The sequence below is a fragment of the Gouania willdenowi genome, chromosome 5 (genome assembly GCF_900634775.1).
Source record: "Gouania willdenowi chromosome 5, fGouWil2.1, whole genome shotgun sequence".
Lineage (NCBI taxonomy): Eukaryota > Metazoa > Chordata > Actinopteri > Blenniiformes > Gobiesocidae > Gouania > Gouania willdenowi.
The window spans coordinates 1,800,071-1,819,607 of NC_041048.1; the positions used below are offsets into that span (position 1 = coordinate 1,800,071).

At 36.7% G+C, this 19,537-nt stretch overlaps 1 protein-coding gene across 1 annotated transcript; it reads right to left on the reverse strand.

Moving 5' to 3' along the window:
• Positions 1-2,442: 2,442 nt before the first annotated feature.
• Positions 2,443-19,225, reverse strand: LOC114462893 (zinc finger protein 271-like). Its single transcript, XM_028445980.1, has 8 exons — positions 19,174-19,225; positions 18,625-18,690; positions 18,457-18,514; positions 8,722-10,343; positions 6,711-6,731; positions 6,053-6,118; positions 5,885-5,942; positions 2,443-4,214 (listed from the first exon to the last, which is right to left on the reverse strand). Exons 2-8 carry the CDS (start codon positions 18,673-18,675, stop codon positions 3,040-3,042), a joined length of 3,051 nt encoding a protein of 1,016 aa, XP_028301781.1. The 5' UTR covers positions 18,676-18,690; positions 19,174-19,225; the 3' UTR covers positions 2,443-3,039.
• Between the last annotated feature and the right edge of the window lie 312 nt (positions 19,226-19,537).

Genomic DNA, 19,537 nt, shown 5'->3' on the forward strand with positions numbered 1-19,537 from the left:
GCTATCGAGCTTAGTGGGAATATTTTTAGAGTATCATACTTTTTTCTTTTTCTTTCTTTTTTGTGTGCTTTTATGTTTCTAAGATATTTTAAAATACTTCATATACAAGTTAAATTTGTTTGAGAAAACAATACATTTGGGGCATGATTTTAGTACTCTATTTTTGTGGATAAGTATGTGTATATACGTATATATGCATATGTGTGTATCCATAAAATGAAGAGTCCGTCCTTAAGACTGCTCTACTGTAAAGTGTCTTGAGATACCATTGGTTATGATTTGGCGCTATACAAATAAAAGATTGATTGATTGATAAAGAATTTGGCTAAACGTAAAATTACAAATTATTGAGAAATTATAAAGTTACAGCAAAGTTGCTCATTTTTATTTTGAAAGATCATACCAAAAGTTATGCCATCGCTACATAATGCTGGAATTTTATGTACTTTACATCCTAAATGCACTTAAACCAAGCGCCCTTTGTGGAAGTCCGTAGGGCGGAGTGTGGTTTTGGGACGAAGCCAAACGAAACGAAACACCGCCATTTTTTCTTCTTCTTCTACGTTTCACTGGCAGCGTGTGAGCGCCTCTCAGTCTTGTCCATAGACATTATATTATGGAGACACTGCATCGACTGCTGCCGCCCACTAGCGCAGTGCGTCAACATGGCGGCCATCTTGGACCAGTGGCAATCGCTACTAAAGTGTATTACATCTATAGAGAAATGATGTGTTTACACTATTAAAGTAGTCATAAATCGCTCAATTCTCAAGTAATTTTCACGGGTTTTGTTTGTAACAAACGTCTGACATGATTGAGAGATAGATAGATAGATAGATAGATAGATAGATAGATAGATAGATAGATAGATAGATAGATAGATAGATAGATAGATAGATAGATAGATAGATAGATAGATAGATAGATAGATAGATAGATAGATAGAAATAGAACAAAAGGAACCTAGAAAACGTTCAGATGTGCTCAGGTTTATAATGACAACAATGTTTAAGGCTATACATTGCATTTGACAATTATGTATAATCGTACTACTACTGTATTATTGTTATTGCTATTCTTATAATTATCATTATATTTTCATATTATTGTATTTTAGTGTATTGTACATTATTAATACTTTATATTATAATTAGTGGTATTCTAATTGTAATATTATTAGTATTGCTATTATTACTATAAATAATTCTTATATTACATTATTATTATTAATAAATATTGTTTATTATTGTATTATATTTACTGGATTCTTATTATATTACTTTGTTTTTACTATTATTATTATTTTTACTATTATGCTATTTCTATTATATCATCATCATTAATTATTGTATCCAAAGAACTGAAATCTTCAAAGATGTGGGTGTGGAGATTAAGTGTTGAGTGGTATAACCAGCATTTTAAATATATCCAAATACCTTGTATTATAGCGACATCTATGACATTGTTTAAAAAATTAAACAGTTTAGAAATCGGTTCAAAATTCAACGAATAATTCTACTTAGAGTTTGAGCAATACCTCTTTCTGTCGTAATGTCTATGCACCGCTGCCTACCATCTACCTGTACATCAATCAGGATCTACAATCAGCCCAGAATAGAGACAATAATTTACAGTAGAATATAAGAATAAAATAAACTATCATAAGATGTGGCTCGAGGGTTTTGAAGTTGTGTTCTTGATTTCTAAAATTTAAAAAGACATTTTTAAACACTCATTTTCTGACTTCTTCCAGATCTAAAGATCTTTAAATATATCTAAACTTCATGAGAGATTGACCTTGGTATAATATCCCACTTACTTGTGAAATAATCATACAATTATTTTCTTTGATTACATTTTATTGGAATTGCCACAAAAAGTTTAAATGTAAAGAAAAAAATAATACATGTGGTAAAATCAACAACTCATGCTGGAATAATCTAGATACAACAAAAGAGAAAATCATTTGCATTGAAATATTAATACCAGTTCAATAAAAATAAAAAAGGACGTAAAAAAGCCAAAAAACTAACTGATATTTTAAACAATATACACAATACACATCCACAAGGGGAGACTGGGTGCCAAAGTTTAAGGAAACAACTTTGGGTTAATCGGCTTTCCCTGTAAAAGTTTTTCCCTGCTGATATCAGAGGGTCTGACAACATTTTACTGTTTAAAAAACGACGTAAACTATGGTTAAAATCGTCTCAACATTGTAACCATACTTAAAAACCTCAGTTTGCTTATTTTGCATTATTAAATCTTACTCAGGACTAGATACTTAAAGACGCTGCTACATAACTGTTCCCACTGTGTTAAATGTTAATGTTTCCTATCACAGAAGCAGATTAGGGCCAATTTTGATAAAGAAAATAATTTTGGGCAAATCAAGAATAAAGTCAAAATGTAGAGAACAAAGTTGAAATTTCAAGAATAAGGTTGAAATATGTGAGATTAAAGTTGAAATATGTCGTGATTAAAGTTGAAATTTCGACTCAAAATACAATATTATGTTAAAAGTCAAAAGTTTGCTAATGATGTCAAATCTACAGAAGCTGACTAGGGCCAATTCATCAAATATGACAAACATCAGACCTTGGCCGTGTATCAATGAATGAGTTAAACTATACTACATAGTTGTGTTTAATAATAAATATATTCTTTCTCTTTTAGCTCATAAACAATCTTTAAGGACTTTGAAGAGATATTGGCAAAAACTGTCTTGGCCAGTTTTGACAGAGACTGTTGTCATATATGGTGAATTGGCCCGAGTCAGCTTCTGTAGATTTGACTTCATTGGCACACCTTCGACTTTTATCACAATATTGTATTTTGAGTTTATTTTCAAAATTTCAACTTCATTCACCCAAAATTATTTTCTCTATTAATCCACGTCTGTACCCTATCACTATGTTGCACAGATTACATATATTTATTATCCAGTTATTCAGATTGCATTAGTATTTATAAAAATGGTGTCAATGATGAATTACATTTTTGTTCAGTGTACATTAAGTTTCCATTCATAACTAATGTTTAGTCTGTGTGTCCAGGTCTACATGGCGCCCCCCGTGGGTCTGCAGTGACTCCTGCACTAGTGTGAATTCTCATGTGTCGATACAGTTTAGACTTGCAATGAAATCCTTCACCACAAATATTACAACCAAAGGGTTTCTCTCCTGTGTGGATTCTTGTGTGCTTAGAAAGACTCTTCTTATAAGTAAATGTTTGAAAACAAACATCACAACCATATGGTTTCTCTCCTGTGTGAATTCTCATGTGGATCTTCAGATCAGATCTGTTGCTAAACTGTTTCCCACAAATGTCACAACCAAATGGTTTCTCCCCTGTGTGACTTCTCATGTGATTAATTACTTCACGCTTGGTAATAAATCTTTTCTGACAAACATCACAGCCATAGGGTTTCTCTCCGGTGTGAATTCTTGTGTGGTTATTAAAATTTGTTCTATTGCTAAATCGTTTCCCACACACATCACAACCAAATGGTTTCTCTCCCGTGTGAATTCTGGTGTGGATCTTCAGATCTGTTCTGTCGCTAAATCGTTTCCCACACACGTCACAACCAAAACGAGTCTCTCCTGTGTGGATTGTCATGTGACGCTTCAGATCACACTTGTATATAAATCGTTTCTCACAAACATCACAACCAAAATGTTTCTCTCCTGTGTGGGTTCTTGTGTGTTTGTTCAGATTTGATTGTCTGCTAAATTGTTTCCCACACACATCACAACCATAGGGTTTCTGTGTGTTGTGTGATGTTCCTTTGGTGTTGTTCTCAGATGTTTGAAAGTTCTCACAGCTCATGTCCATGTGTTCACTCTGAGCTTCAGACTGGGACAAAGGTTCCCTCCAATCCTCACTGTCTTCAGTGTCAGAGCAGTCTGTTTCCTCTCCATCAGTGTCTTGTTGTGTACAAGTGTTTGCTGCTTCTGGGCCTTCACTGATGTCTCCATTTGGTTCTACTTTCATGAGTTTAGCTGAGCTGCAGGTTGCAGGTTCTCCTTTGATGTTCTCCTCACTTTGTCTCCAGTGTAGCAGAGAACACTGAGCTTCCTCCTCTTCATCTTCACTCTTCACAGTAACAGCCGTGATATCCGTCTCCTGCTTTTCCTCCAGACTTTCCCACAGTTCTTCCTCTTCCTTCTTTATGTGGAGATGATCCTGGAGCTTCAGACCATCAGTAGATTCTCCTTTAGAGGAAACAAAAAAGGGTTTGTTTGTTTTTTGTCATTGTGTAAATTTTCCTATTGAGGAATTTGGGCTTTTAAATAAAAGGTGGATAAAAGAACACAATGAATAATTAAATCATACCAGGTAAGTGCAGAGGCTAATGTGCAGCTAATCATCATCAATGCTGTCTTCATGCTTAGGATTTTAAACTTTATTTATAAAGTTATTGTGTTAAAAAAGGAGCTGATCAACATACTCAGAATTAAGTGTGTCTGTGTTTCAAGACGAGTTGGTGTCAGACAACGTAGGGCTGGGCAATATATTTATATTCAAGACATATCAAGTTTTCTATTTTGTCGATATATAAAATTACAATATTGTCTGTATCAATATACATATTTTAATAGCTTACTTTGTATTACAATACTTGTTTTATGAGTCGCTACTTCTCAGAACAGCATGAAAAACATATTTAGATGGATTACTGAGTGCGTCCTAAACCTAAACAAGCCTGACTACAGAACTCACTCACACATGATGTCCTGTATCGAGATATGAGTTTTGGTCCATATCACCCAGTCCTACCACATCGTCACCAACCCCTTGATCTAACTGTCGTGGGTCGGTCCCCGCGACGAGGTGCACTGAGGACAGAGTGGAGAGTTAGGAGCAGAGCGGAGCTGTAAAGCTCACGGCCCGAGAGCCTCGTGCCACCTTCACCGCTTGGTCCTTCCAGGCCACGGAGTCGGTCGGACGCATCGCTCAGTACCATCGCCTCCTTCACCTGGTCCATACCTTCAGGTGTTCGGGCGACATGTGCAACTTTAACTTTTGTGTCGCGAACAGTGATAGTGTTTCTGTCTTTAGTTATTATGAAAAACTATTGATTTTCAACATTTATGAATCGTTATTGAATAGTCGTGTGTCAAATCACAATTAATCCAATAATCGATGTATTAGCACACTTCTATTAAATACATGTTTAGATAAATTGCATTTGACTAAATATTAATGAATTGAAAAACAGTTTTAATCTAAATTAAATAGTCAAACACTATTTTATTGATGAAATGCTGATTGATGTACAACACTGAATTATGAGAGTACTCTTGCTAAATGAATGGATTGATATGCTGAGATGTGAATCATGTATAGTAAATAATATTATTAATATCTTGGTCCTGTTTCCTAAAGGCCAGGTTTGGATGGTGAGCTAAAAGGCTACGCACACACACACAAAGCGCTGGCCTCTTGTGTGTGTGAAGTGTGGACAAATGGAATAATCTGAGTTTTTGGATGTAAAGTTTTTAAACGTGTTGGAATTAATGGATATTTTCAACTAGATTTTATAACTGTATAAAATGTAAATAATTATCACTTTGTAATATAATTTACTTCAGCATATCAAACCAGTGTCTGTACTTCCTTAAACACTTCCTCTTCCCTCCCAAAGCTGGACTTAAATCTAATGAACCGAGTCCATCACCATATTTTACACATTATAATATAATATTATCTATTAAACCAGTTACAGTAAATATTCAGTTGTGAAGCAGTGGAAGTTCTCATGTGTTCATCACTGCAGTGTTGGCCCACAACATAATATGAACAGGTGAAGAGCAAAGATTTGAACAACGTTGTGTTAGAAGTTATTTCAGATTAATTTCAAAATAAAAGTCAACTTAATTACCACACAGGACGTTGGCTGGAATTCTCTTGGTCTGGAACAAAGCTTTTATTTCCAGTTTCTAGGAAACAGTAAATATATTTAATCAGTTAATGATGAGTGTGAACAGCTGTAGAAATATGTAGGTTAGAGAAGTCTGCAGTAAACATGGTCATAGATCTGTGATGTTACCTCCTCAGGTTCTCTGTCAGTCTGCTTTGCCTCCTGGTTTTGCTGAGTCATGATCTCCTTTATCAACTGCAATTATTCACAGAGAAGAAGATTTAAACTAAGGGTCAACATGGAATCAAAAGATCACTGTACACATGTCAGGATAGATCAGCATAGATCTATATGAACAGGAACTAATCGCTGGTAAATAAAACAATAATCAGGAATAAATATGTTGTCCCTGGTAAAGATAGTAGCTCTAACAACCGGTCCAATGGCTGTGATGCAGTACGGGGACACATTTACTCTGTCTCTGTATGTTTCCGGGTTTAAGTATACGAACAGTAGCACATATTTAGTATAGATCTATATGAACAGTAGCACATATCTAGTATAGATCTATATGAACAGTAGCACATATCTAGTATAGATCTATATCAACAGTAGCACATATCTAGTATAGATCTATATCAACAGTAGTATAGATCTATAGCTGCTACACAGTACAGAGACATCTGTGGTGCTGAGCTGGTGTTACGGTTCAACTGGTGACCGTGTTACCCTGAGGCTGGACTGAGTGGAACGGTCAGTGTTAGGAAGATAAAAACGGTGCAGATGCTCTCCTAAAGGAGGTTTGACCGACAATAATCAGCTTTAAAGACGGAGAACAGATTCTCACCTTCTCCTCCTTGTTCTTCTTCTACTGATTTTTCCTCCTCGTTCTTCTTCTTTGGTGTTCTTCTTCTTCTTCTTCTTCTTCTTCTAATGGTTTCCGGCAGGCTGTACACTAAAAGAAGCGTAATGCTGCCCTCTTCTGTTCACTTAGAGTCACTCCATTTTAGATTCTCAAATAGAGGTTGGTAGATTGGAGATATCTCACGACTGCCTTATCTATTAAAATCGACTCTGTTCTTGATGCAAATATTGACTTTATTGAAAACACTGTCAGCCCAAGAGTTGAAAGTTCTTTAAATAACGTTCCCCTTTCAACAGAATAACATCCACAGGCCAATAGAACGTGGGAAATAGTCTCAAGTTGACCACACTGACATAATCCATCCGGATGTTTGCCTATTCGATTTAAATATGCAGCTAGTCCACAATGCCCCAGTCTTAATCTGGTTATCTTAACTTGATTTGATCGGCAAGTTGCCCACAGGAGTCTAGTGCCCTGCACACAAGGTTGACCCTTAAAATAATGCCTCCCTCTAGACTCATTCTCCCACTCCCTTTGCCATTGCTGATACACAGTAGCTTTGAAAACACTGACACACTCAGCCTTCCCCAATCGGACCACATATTCAATTTCCGTCTCGAGAAGAGCCTTCTTTGCTAGCCTATCAGCAGCTTCATTCCCCACAATACCTGAATGAGATGGGATCCAGGAAAAAAACAATACTAGACCCCATCAACTCTATTCGGTGAAGGCAACACAAAATCTCTACCACAGTATCTATCCTAGCCCCGGAGGGATGATCAGAAACTTTGGTGTTTATCTGCTGCTTACATCCTTATTGTTGCTCTACCGCCCTCTTCTGGATCTGTTTACCTCCTACATTATCCAGGTCTTTATATTCTCTGGATCAGCCCAGTAAGCGTCTCATTCCCAGTCCCACCACAGCCAGTCTGTCCTCTGAGTCCTCCAACATGTCCTGTTTAATGCACTTTTATTTATTTAGCAAATCATTTAAAAAACACAAACAATAATAATAGTAAAAAATACAACAACAGCAATAGAACACATTCAATTATTGCAGGAAGAGGCAGAAATCCCACAGGGGATTATTTTAAAGGCTCCACCTAATAAAAAAAATTAAAAAATGACATGAATTTACAATCAAATAAAAAACAAGAACTTGAACAATGTTACTGATGACATTTTTTTTTTTTTTTTACATATTATTCCATGATATAATAAATGAGTTATAATAGAAATTAGTTAAACATTTATTACATTTATTTATTTAATGTTAGTGGGCAAAAAGGATGAGACCTGTGGATAATTGGATTTAATATATTCTAATGGATCTCCATTATTGGCCCATATATTTTTCACTAGTTCTGAACAAGAATTAATAAAAACGTTATTACATTTCTATGCTACAATAAAATAATACCCAAATGTAACTGAACCTTCAACAAACACTGAGGCTAAACTGGTATCTGTGGAAAAAACCATCAGCACTCTGATCAGTTTCAATTTTTTACAGCACACGTTTCTGTTCAATTAGTCCACCTCAATTTATCACACACACACTGGGATGAGAGCACATAGTTTTACTGTAGTATGTTCCTGCTGATCCTGTCAGCCTCACTATAGCCGCACATATTTATGTATAAATGGAAGAATGAATGATGAGGGTGGCTCATTCCCGGATAGAGTGCTGGCTGGTGGGGCCTGGAAGTCGTTGATCATTCATTCATCTACAGCTGACTGTAGATCAGTTCATCAGATGTAAATTTATATCCTTCCTAAAGGATCAAAGGTCATCACTAAATAAAATTATTAATTTATCCATAATAATCTATCTTTCCTAATCTCAGCTGTCAGATCTGCACCAACCAGGATTTTCTAACAATGGGCAGCTTTTTACAAAAGAACTGATTGGTCAGGAGGCGGGGCTTTAATACTCTGATCCACTTCATAACCAGTTACCATGGTGATTTCACCAGGTAAGAAGTTAGCTAGCTCCAGTGTGAATTTTCATGTGTCGATTCAAGTTAGACTTTTGAATAAAACTTTTCTGACAAACATCACAAACATGGGGTTTCTCCCCTGTGTGGGTTAACATGTGTCGCTTCAGTTTATAATTAAAAAGAAATCCTTTTTCACAAACATCACATTTATAGGCTTTCTCTCCTGTGTGGTCACTCATGTGGCTGGAAAGACTTTCCTTATAAGTAAAAGTTTGACCACAAACATCACAACTAAAGGGTTTCTCTCCTGTGTGAGTTCTCGTGTGGATCTTCAGATTTGATATGTCGCTAAATCGTTTCCCACAAACATCACAAACACAGGGTTTCTGTCCTGTGTGGATTCTCCTGTGTACAAAAATACTCCTCTTATGAGTAAATTGTTTCCCACAAACATCACAATCAAAGGCTTTCTTTCCCGTGTGAGTTCTCATGTGATTAACCACTTCAACCTTGGTAATAAATCTTTTCTGACAAACATCACATTCATATGGTTTTTCACCTGTGTGGATTCTCGTGTGTCTCTTTAGATTTGATATTTCACTAAATTGTTTCCCACACACGTCACAAACACAGGGTTTCTGTCCTGTGTGAATTCCTTTGTGTCGTTTCAGATCAGATATTTTGCGAAATCGTTTCTTACAATTATCACAACCAAAAGGTTTCTCTCCTGTGTGGATTCTTGTGTGGTTGTTAAAATTTGTTCTGTTGCTAAATCGTTTCCCACACACATCGCAACCAAATGGTTTCTCCCCTGTGTGACTTCTCATGTGATTAATTACTTCACGCTTGGTAATAAATCTTTTCTGACAAACATCACAGCCATAGGGTTTCTCTCCGGTGTGAATTCTTGTGTGGTTGTTAAAATTTGTTCTGTTGCTAAATCGTTTCCCACACACATCACAACCAAATGGTTTCTCTCCCGTGTGAATTCTGGTGTGAATCTTCAGATCTCTTCTTTCGCTAAATCGTTTCCCACACACATCACAGCCAAAGCGTGTCTCTCCTGTGTGGATTGTCATGTGACGCTTCAGATCACACTTGTATATAAATTGTTTCTCACAATAATCACAACGAAAAGGTTTCTCTCCTGTGTGGGTTCTCGTGTGTTTGTTCAGATTTGATTGTCTGCTAAATTGTTTCCCACAGATGTCACAACCAAAGCGTTTCTCTCTGTTGTGTGATGTTCCTCTGGTGTTGTTCTCAGATGTTTGAAAGTTCTCACAGCTCATGTCCATGTGTTCACTCTGAGCTTCAGACTGGGACAAAGGTTCCCTCCAATCCTCACTGTCTTCAGTATCAGAGCAGTCTGTTTCCTCTCCATCAGTGTCTTGTTGTGTACAAGTGTTTGCTGCTTCTGGGCCTTCACTGATGTCTCCATTTGGTTCTACTTTCATGAGTTTAGCTGAGCTGCAGGTTGCAGGTTCTCCTTTGATGTTCTCCTCACTTTGTCTCCAGTGTAGCAGAGAACACTGAGCTTCCTCCTCTTCATCTTCACTCTTCACAGTAACAGCCGTGATATCCGTCTCCTGCTTTTCCTCCAGACTTTCCCACAGTTCTTCCTCTTCCTTCTTTATGTGGAGATGATCCTGGAGCTTCAGACCATCAGTGGATTCTCCTTTACAGGAAACACCATCAGGAACATCTGCAGGAAACCCTGAACACAACCAGGACCATCAAAAACAGAATCAGTGATATTTTTATTTTCATTTGTGCTAAATATGATAGTTGAAGTCATAAAGAAAGAACTGCTTCAAATAACAGTATTGTATGTTTTAAAACTGTAAACTTTGCTGAGCAGCTTCTGTGTTTCAGAGGAGGAGAATCCACAGCTGATGAACATAAAGACTTTCTTACGTTATTCACAAGCTTTTGTTATTAGTTCGGTCCAATAAACTGCACGTTGAAGTAAAACACATGGCTGCTTTAGCATCTATTCTGATTATGAACAAATGTATGCAGCATATAAAACATGGTGACTTGGGATGACACGATACCACTTTATCGTTTCTGACACACACACACACACACACACACACACACACACACACACACACACACACACACACACACACACACACACACACACACACACACACACACACACACACACACACACACGAAGCAGCAGAACTTTGGAGATAGAACAGCTGTTGAATTAACCTAACTGTGTTATTGTCGAGCTTCAAAACTACAATCAAAATTAAAGTTGTAGCCTCTGCAGAAACATGATAACAAGCCATTCATTTGATTCAGGGACAAATCTAAAAGTCTCAGGGATTCGACCCTCGAGCACTAGAGTTTCCCACATCTGCTTTACAGCGTTAGTACTGAGGATTGATGTACTCAGAAAGGAAACAACGTAACTAACAAGCAGTTTAAGAATAAAAGAACTGTAAACACAAAGGACTTTCCGACAAGAATTTGAGTCAATAAAGGTCAACGAAATATACAATTATATATGTATAATAAAAGAATATGAAAAGAAATTAAGGCATTTATCAAAAAATAAAAGCAAGTATTTCTGAGCGGTGCTGCTGCTGGTGGAATGCAGTATGAACTAATCACTAGTAAATAAAACACAATAAAACTCCTGAAAACAATAATCAGGGATAAATATGTTGTCCCTGGTAAAGATAGTAGCTCTAACAACCGGTCCAATGCCTGTGATGCAGTACGGGGACACATTTACTCTGTCTCTGTATGTTTCCGGGTTTTAATATCACCCGATCAGATGTCCCATTGTGGGACTAACAGAGTATTATCTGATCTTATCTGATGATAAAAGTTCAAAAGTCCAAACCTGCAGAGTGTTCTTCAGCTGAAGAGTCTGTCATCATGTTGCTAAAGCTAAGCTAAAGACATGACGGTGTAGCGGTCAATCTGGTAACCGTGTTAGCTTGTGAACGACCTTCGTTTACGTCTTTTCCCTCCAATGAAGAATGGTTCATTAAACACTCTATTGTACAGCACAGATGTGTGCTCGGTTTATCTGAACTCTTTAAACTGATCATTACAAACACACGGAGAACCGTTCATTTCTTCTTCTTCGGTGGTTTTTAATGGTGGTCAAAGCGCGCTTTACTGCCACTTAGCGGACGAGCAGCAGCTCTGACGTCAGAGCAACTTTTTCATTTACTTTCTTAATAATATAATAAAAACAACCACAAAATAATGTGACAACAGCATCAACAAATATACAAAGACTGATTTAAAATACTTTGAATAATATCGGCAAATACTAAAACTAAATAAACTAAGATAAACAATCAATTCAGGAAACAAAATCTCAATAGTTTGGAAAATTTTGACAGGCAGTTTAGACCTGATTAATTTGACATTAATCTTAGTCCTTTAAGAATATATATATATATATATATATATATATATATATATATTTGTAATGTAGATAATGTTTGTATATATCTTAGATAATAAAACATTGTAAGAGTATAAATGAAGTAAAGTCAAAATCATAATCACAAAAAACACTTACTCACATTTAAGTTAAATGTTTGATGTAAAAAATAAATATTACAAGAGTAAAGATTATTTAATAAGTTAAAACGGAATGAACATTGCTCTTTTCTTAATGAAAATATTAAGCCTAAAATAAGTTTGTGTTGAAGCCAAAATCTTTTGCATTTAATCCATGCCTAAAACATTCAAAGTTAGGAATCAGAATAAGAAGCATAATTTAAAATTGTACGTATAGAAAATGTATTAATATTATGATTTTAAATGGTATGCAATGAACAAACATGTACATTTAAAATATGAAGCAGCTTACCAATGTTTTAATGTGGATAGTCAACACTCTGCTGCATTCATTAACTTCCTTCACAATAAAAGCATAATATAGTTTATCTTCATTTGGGGCACAGGCACTGAAAATAAGTCCTGACCCACAGATTGAGAACCTGTAAGCTCTTTGCGTGGGTTAGGGTCGTTCTCCTTTCAGCCCTCCGTAGAGACGTCTCCATCCGTGGGCTCTCTTCTTTCATTTAGTTTTAGTCACAGTCTCTAGACTAAAATGTAACTAGTTTTAGTCCAAATTTAGTCAGCAGGACGATTTCAGTTCTATTTCATAATATGTCGTGAGATGTCTCGCATTATCTTAATCTGCCAATCCTGATTGGCTGGAGAAACGTGTCTTTCCGCCAGGGACACTCCCACTTCCTATAATAGGACGAGGCAGACGGCAGTGCGTCATTCAAACACCTCTTCTCACTCTTAGCACCGCGGGGTACCGTGGATATCGTGCAACTATACTTTTCTGCAGATCTCACTTTAATTAACTGAACACATGATTAAAAACTAAACATGAAAATACAATGCATGACAAAATTAATTTGTTACAGAAATGAAACTGACAGTCAAATGAAGTTTGATCATAGGGTGAAAAAAAAACCCAATATAAACAAACAAAAAACTCATGTGAATCTTCAGGTGTTTTTGGCTCTCAAATTGTTTACCACAAACGTAACAACCCAGTTATTTCTCTCCAGTGTAAACCAGCATGTGGCTCTTCAAACATGCATTGCAGCTAAATCTTTCTACAAACAATACAACTAAAGGGTTTCTCTCCTGTGTGAATTCTGATGTGTTGTTTCCGTTCATACTGGCGACGAAACCTTTTACCACACACATCACAGCCAAAAGGTGTCTCTCCCAGATCTGTTGCTAAATTGTTACTCACACACGTCACAACCAAGGGATTTTTCTCCTGTGTGAATTCCTAAGTGCCCAGAAAGACTCGTCTTACAAGTAAACTTTTGACCACAAACACCACAGCAAAACGGTTTCTGTCCTGTGTGTTTTCTTGTGTGCCTCCACAGATTTGCTCCATCACCAAATCTTTTCCCACACAAGTCACAGCCATAGGGTTTCTCTCTTGTGTGAGTTCTCGTGTGGACCTTCAGATTTGTTGTGGTGCGAAATTCTTTCCCACACACATCACACCCAAAGGGTTTCTCTCCTGTGTGAACCATCATGTGACCCTTCAGACATTTCTTTTGGCTAAAACGTCGGCTACAAACATGACAGCAAAATGGTTTCTCTCCTGTGTGGACATTAATGTGACTTTTGAGATCATCACTTTGGTGAAACCTCTTTCCACAAACCTCACAACTAAAGGGTTTCTCTCCAGTGTGGATTCTCATGTGGATCTTCAGTTTATACTTGTGATTAAATCCTTTTTTACAAACATCACAACTAAAGGGTTTCTCTCCTGTGTGAATTCTTGTGTGCCTACTCAGATGTGCTATGTCGCTAAATCGTTTCCCACAAACGTCACAAACACAGGGTTTCTGTCCCGTGTGGATTCTTGTGTGTGCGAAAATGCTCCTCTTATGAGTAAATCGTTTCCCACACAGGTCACAACCAAAGGGTTTCTCTCCTGTGTGAACTCTGATGTGTTGTTTCAATTCAGACTGGCGACGAAACCTTTTGCTACAAACATCACAGCCAAAAGGTTTCTCTCCCTTGTGGATTCTTGAGTGCATGGAAAGACTTGACTTATGAGTAAATTGTTTTCCACACAGGTCACAACCAAAGTGTTTCTGTGTGTTGTGTGATGTTCCTCTGGTGTTGTTCTCAGATGTTTGAAAGTTCTCACAGCTCATGTCCATGTGTTCACTCTGAGCTTCAGACTGGGACAAAGGTTCCCTCCAATCCTCACTGTCTTCAGTGTCAGAGCAGTCTGTTTCCTCTCCATCAGTGTCTTGTTGTGTACAAGTGTTTGCTGCTTCTGGGCCTTCACTGATGTCTCCATTTGGTTCTACTTTCATGAGTTTAGCTGAGCTGTAGGTTGCAGGTTCTCCTTTGATGTTCTCCTCACTTTGTCTCCAGTGTAACAGAGAACACTGAGCTTCCTCCTCTTCATCTTCACTCTTCACAGTAACAGCCGTGATATCCGTCTCCTGATTTTCCTCCAGACTTTCCCACAGTTCTTCCTGTTCTTTCTTTATGTGGAGATGATCCTGGAGCTTCAGACCATCAGTAGATTCTCCTTTAGAGGAAACAAAAAGGTTTTGTTGTCATTGTGTAAATTTTCCTACCAGTTTTGTTATTTTTTGTAATTTTGTGTGTTTTTGGAGACTTTTTTGTTATTTTTTATAGTTTTGTATTGTTTTTCCTTTTTTTTGTTAGAATATAATCCATCCTAATCTCCTTGTATTATGAAATGCTTAATACAGGCGATTAGTGTGGAAACGCACACAATGCGTTTGAGTTTGGGGGGCGGGACAAACACGCGGAGAGTAACCAATCAAACGAAGAGCGGACGTGATGACAGTGTGACAAACGGAGAGCCTGCAGAGGAAAATGGAAAAATAGATTCCAGTTAATGATTGTTGTCGTTTGTGTCAGAAAAACTTAAGATTTAAAGGCGTGATATTATGTTTGAGGCAAAATTCTTTGAAAAAAAATCACAAGGAAGCACAATAGACCTTTTTCAAGAATGTTTTTCATAGAGCTGAGGAATGTCATGGGATTTTCAGTTTGCCTAATGTAATTTACTGTTAATTTTTATCGTTCAGTTTTCAGACTCTAAAGCTCGATAAATGTGTTCACAGTAATGACATTGCAGTTCATCAAATTTTATTACTGCTCATGCGTTTCCTTTTTTTTATATATATGTATTTTGATTACAAATGCATTTTGATTGGGAGTGTGACACCTTGAAAATGTAGCTTTAAGGTTTTGGTGAGTTTTTGACATTCAATCCTAAACTCTATGACGTGCCTATATTGTGATTTACGGTACTGTTTTTACCCTCCCCCAATAAGCCTGAACATCTGTGTGTGGACACTGATTATAGTTTGGTTATTGCAGGTGTCCACAGAATATCCCAGCAAAGGTGTGGTTACTGTTTCAGCCCAATCTGAAACAGGGATAATCTGTCATTTAAGTATCAGACACTGGAAAACATCAGCAAATCTAATCTCAGAACACCAAGACCTAATGGAAGAGTTAAAACCAAAAATTATCAACATTATCCAAGACAAAAGTCAGACGCTAATAAATCAACAAAATGGCTGCATGCTGTCAACACCACTCCTTAGGATCTCAGTAAGTTCTCCAAATGGCATGATTACTTGTAGACCTTGAATGCCTTTCACCATTCTTGTGAGCAATTTTCAAAATTAGCAAAACAACTATTTCTATTTTATGTGCTGCTATAGCAATAGCATTGAGGGGAAAAGAGCTATGCTTACTACATTAAGAGTCACACTTCAGCATGGTGGAACAAAGAAAGCAGCTTTCATTAGGTATCATCACAGCATACACAAACGCAATTGTAAAGCAAAAGGAAAAAGCAGCTACATGTGGTGAAGCTCTACAGCTATTAAAAGTTAGCAATGAACTGTTCCTTGGCTCTAAAGCAGAAGTAGATTCAGGTTATTTTTATTCAATGCATAAGAACATAGAGGAGCTGTCATTATCAGGTGAGAATTTATTGTAATACTTGCCTTTTTTTTGTTAAAAAAGTAACATTTCTGAATTATTTATACGTATAGACTTATGTTTTGTTTAGTTCTGTGTGTATTTCAAACAGATGACATTTGCCCTTCATTATTATCCAATGAGGAAACCAATGAACCTACTGGAAGTGTCACAAACATTCCAATGGCCACCTTGTGCACATCTCTAACTCCACCACCCACCTACTCCATCATCTTTGACAACTTGGGACTTTTCCATGAAGACCCACCACCACTCATCCCTGTGAACCAATAGATCCTTACATTGGATTCACCACACAGCTGTCCAGGACCGGATCCCAGTCAACAATCTCTCTGATAAAGATATAAACTAATACATAAATATATAAACATAACATAAGAGAGTGTGGTTTGGCACGTTCGCTCCCTGATCAAGACACCAAAAATCACATTTGGAGTTTTGGGATCCAGAATCCTAACACAATATCTGGATTATTTAAGCCTTTGTCCAAGTTTGTGGTTCATTAATCCCACATCAATATTCAGCTGAGATCAACAAATGTGAGAAAAATAAAATGAAATGTGATGAGACCAAATAACACTTTGTGTTTGTCCCCCAGTACCGGACTTCAAAAACAAAAATATATATATATTTTTTTTCAAAAAGAGTAGGTATATGTAATATTTATTTTGATGTGAAAAAGCCATATCCTAACATTACCTTTCTCTGTTAAATTGCAAGATATATATCGAGGGGACCAGAATTGGAGGTGACTGATTGACTGAAGCAGTCTGCAGAAACCTTCAGTGGGCTTTTGCAAACGGTGCCACCAAAGAAGATGGAGTTGAGGGAATGGTCTTCATGTTTGAAGACTGGCATGCCATTCGTAATCTTACCTGAAGTGAGTAAATGTGAAACTTTGTGATTATATATTTTTTGTATCATGTTTTGTAAAAACTTAAATGCAATTTTTTTAAATCTCTTTTCAACGATACATTAACGCTTAACACTATATCAGCGTTAGCCACATTAACTCCTAAAATCATGAATCCACGGTGCTTTGTGTCGGGTTGGCCATTGCTGATGAATCAGGTTCTGCTTTGAGTGGAGATCAGACAGTGTTAGTAGCTGTTGTGGAATGTAAGGGATTATTTTTCTGTAAAAAACACGTGTTTACCTTGATGTTCCCACACTTCACATTTTTTCTTAGTGCAGTTATCTTCACTTTTGTCGTGTTAGCTTCCCGATGCTAAAAACAAACTGTCCATAGCCAATGGTAATATTATGTCATTTGAGACAGTTTTTAACAACTTCTTTGTAGCTGACCTTTATTTAAATGAATTTAATAAATTATTTTTTTGTGACACAAGAAAGTAATCCAAAAGTAATGTAACTTAGTTACTTTCTTGAGGCCGTAACTAAGTAATGTAACTAGTTAGTGTTTTTAAAATAGTTTGTTTGCTGTTGAGTATCAGTGTTAAAACATATTTCAGATTTTTTTTTTTTTTTTTTTTATTGTACCATTTGCTTTTATAGTTTTTATGTGGATTTGCAATAAATAATTTGATGTTTCAACTTTTGTTGATTATATACATTTTTTTTTTTTTTAACATTTGTCAAAACCAGTAAATAATTTGGCAAACATCAAACATTAAAACGACTTTATTCGTAAAACTTCACAGACATCTTAAATGTGTAAACATTGAACTGTAAACATATATAAAACTATTATTCTGAACATTGCAGTGGTGACACTCCTGATTCCTGACTGGTGAGAGAATATTCCTGGCTTTATTATATTATATTATTATTATATTATAGATCAGGCAGTGAGGCACTTGGAGGGTAAAAGTAGCTGGACAGTCATCAATATCCTCAAACACCACATGTATTATTTCTAAAATATTCTCAGCATGTTCCAGGGAAAAAACTGGGCGGTGGTTAAAATGTATTTCAAATAAAATATTATTAAACTACGCAGCAAAATGTTCTCTACAAGTTCAGCACTGCTTTGGTGGTGTACAGGTGTGATGATTCTGATAGTAATCTTCATCTGTAACTTCTCTACATCTAGTCGGGGTTGAAATTTCACACTCAGCTATGGGTTCTTTACATCCCTCTGGTTTACAGTAAATATTCAGTTGTGAAGCAGTGAAGTTCTCATGTGTTCATCACTGCAGTGTTGGCCCACAACATAATATGAACAGGTGAAGAGCAAAGATTTGAACAACGTTGTGTTAGAAGTTAATTCAGATTAATTTCAAAATAAAAGTCAACTTAATTACCACACAGGACGTTGGCTGGAATCCTCTTGGTCTGGAACAAAGCTTTTATTTCCAGTTTCTGGGAAACAGTAAATATATTTAATCAGTTAATGATGAGTGTGAACAGCTGTAGAAATATGTAGGTTAGAGAAGTCTGCAGTAAACATGGTCATAGATCTGTGATGTTACCTCCTCAGGTTCTCTGTCAGTCTGCTTTGCCTCCTGGTTTTGCTGAGTCATGATCTCCTTTATCAACTGCAATTATTCACAGAGAAGAAGATTTAAACTAAAGGTCAACATGGAATCAAAAGATCACTGTACACATGTCAGCATAGATCTATATGAACAGGAACTAATCGCAGGTAAATAAAACAATAATCAGGAATAAATATGTTGTCCCTGGTAAAGATAGTAGCTCTAACAACCGGTCCAATGCCTGTGATGCAGTACGGGGACACATTTACTCTGTCTCTGTATGTTTCCGGGTTTAAGTATATGAACAGTAGCACATATTTAGTATAGATCTATATGAACAGTAGTATAGATCTATAGCTGCTACAAAGTACAGAGACATCTGTGGTGCTGAGCTGGTGTTACGGTTCAACTGGTGACCGTGTTACCCTGAGGCTGGGCTGAGTGGAACGGTCAGTGTTAGGAAGATAAAAACGGTGCAGATGTTCTCCTAAAGGAGGTTTGACCGACAATAATCAGCTTTAAAGACGGAGAACAGATTCTCACCTTCTCCTCCTCGTTCTTCTTCTACTAATTTTTCCTCCTTCTTCTTCTTCTTCTTTGGTGTTTATCTGCTGCTTACATCCTTATTGTTGCTCTACCGCCCTCTTCTGGATCTGTTTACCTCCTACATTATCCAGGTCTTTATATTCTCTGGATCAGCCCAGTAAGCGTCTCATTCCCAGTCCCACCACAGCCAGTCTGTCCTCTGAGTCCTCCAACATGTCCTGTTTAATGCACTTTTATTCATTTATTTATTTAGCAGATCATTAAAAAAACACAAACAATAACATTAAATAATTAAAAAATAAATATCAAGGAAGAACAACAACAAAAATAAAAACAAATTCAATATTTGAAGGAAGAGACA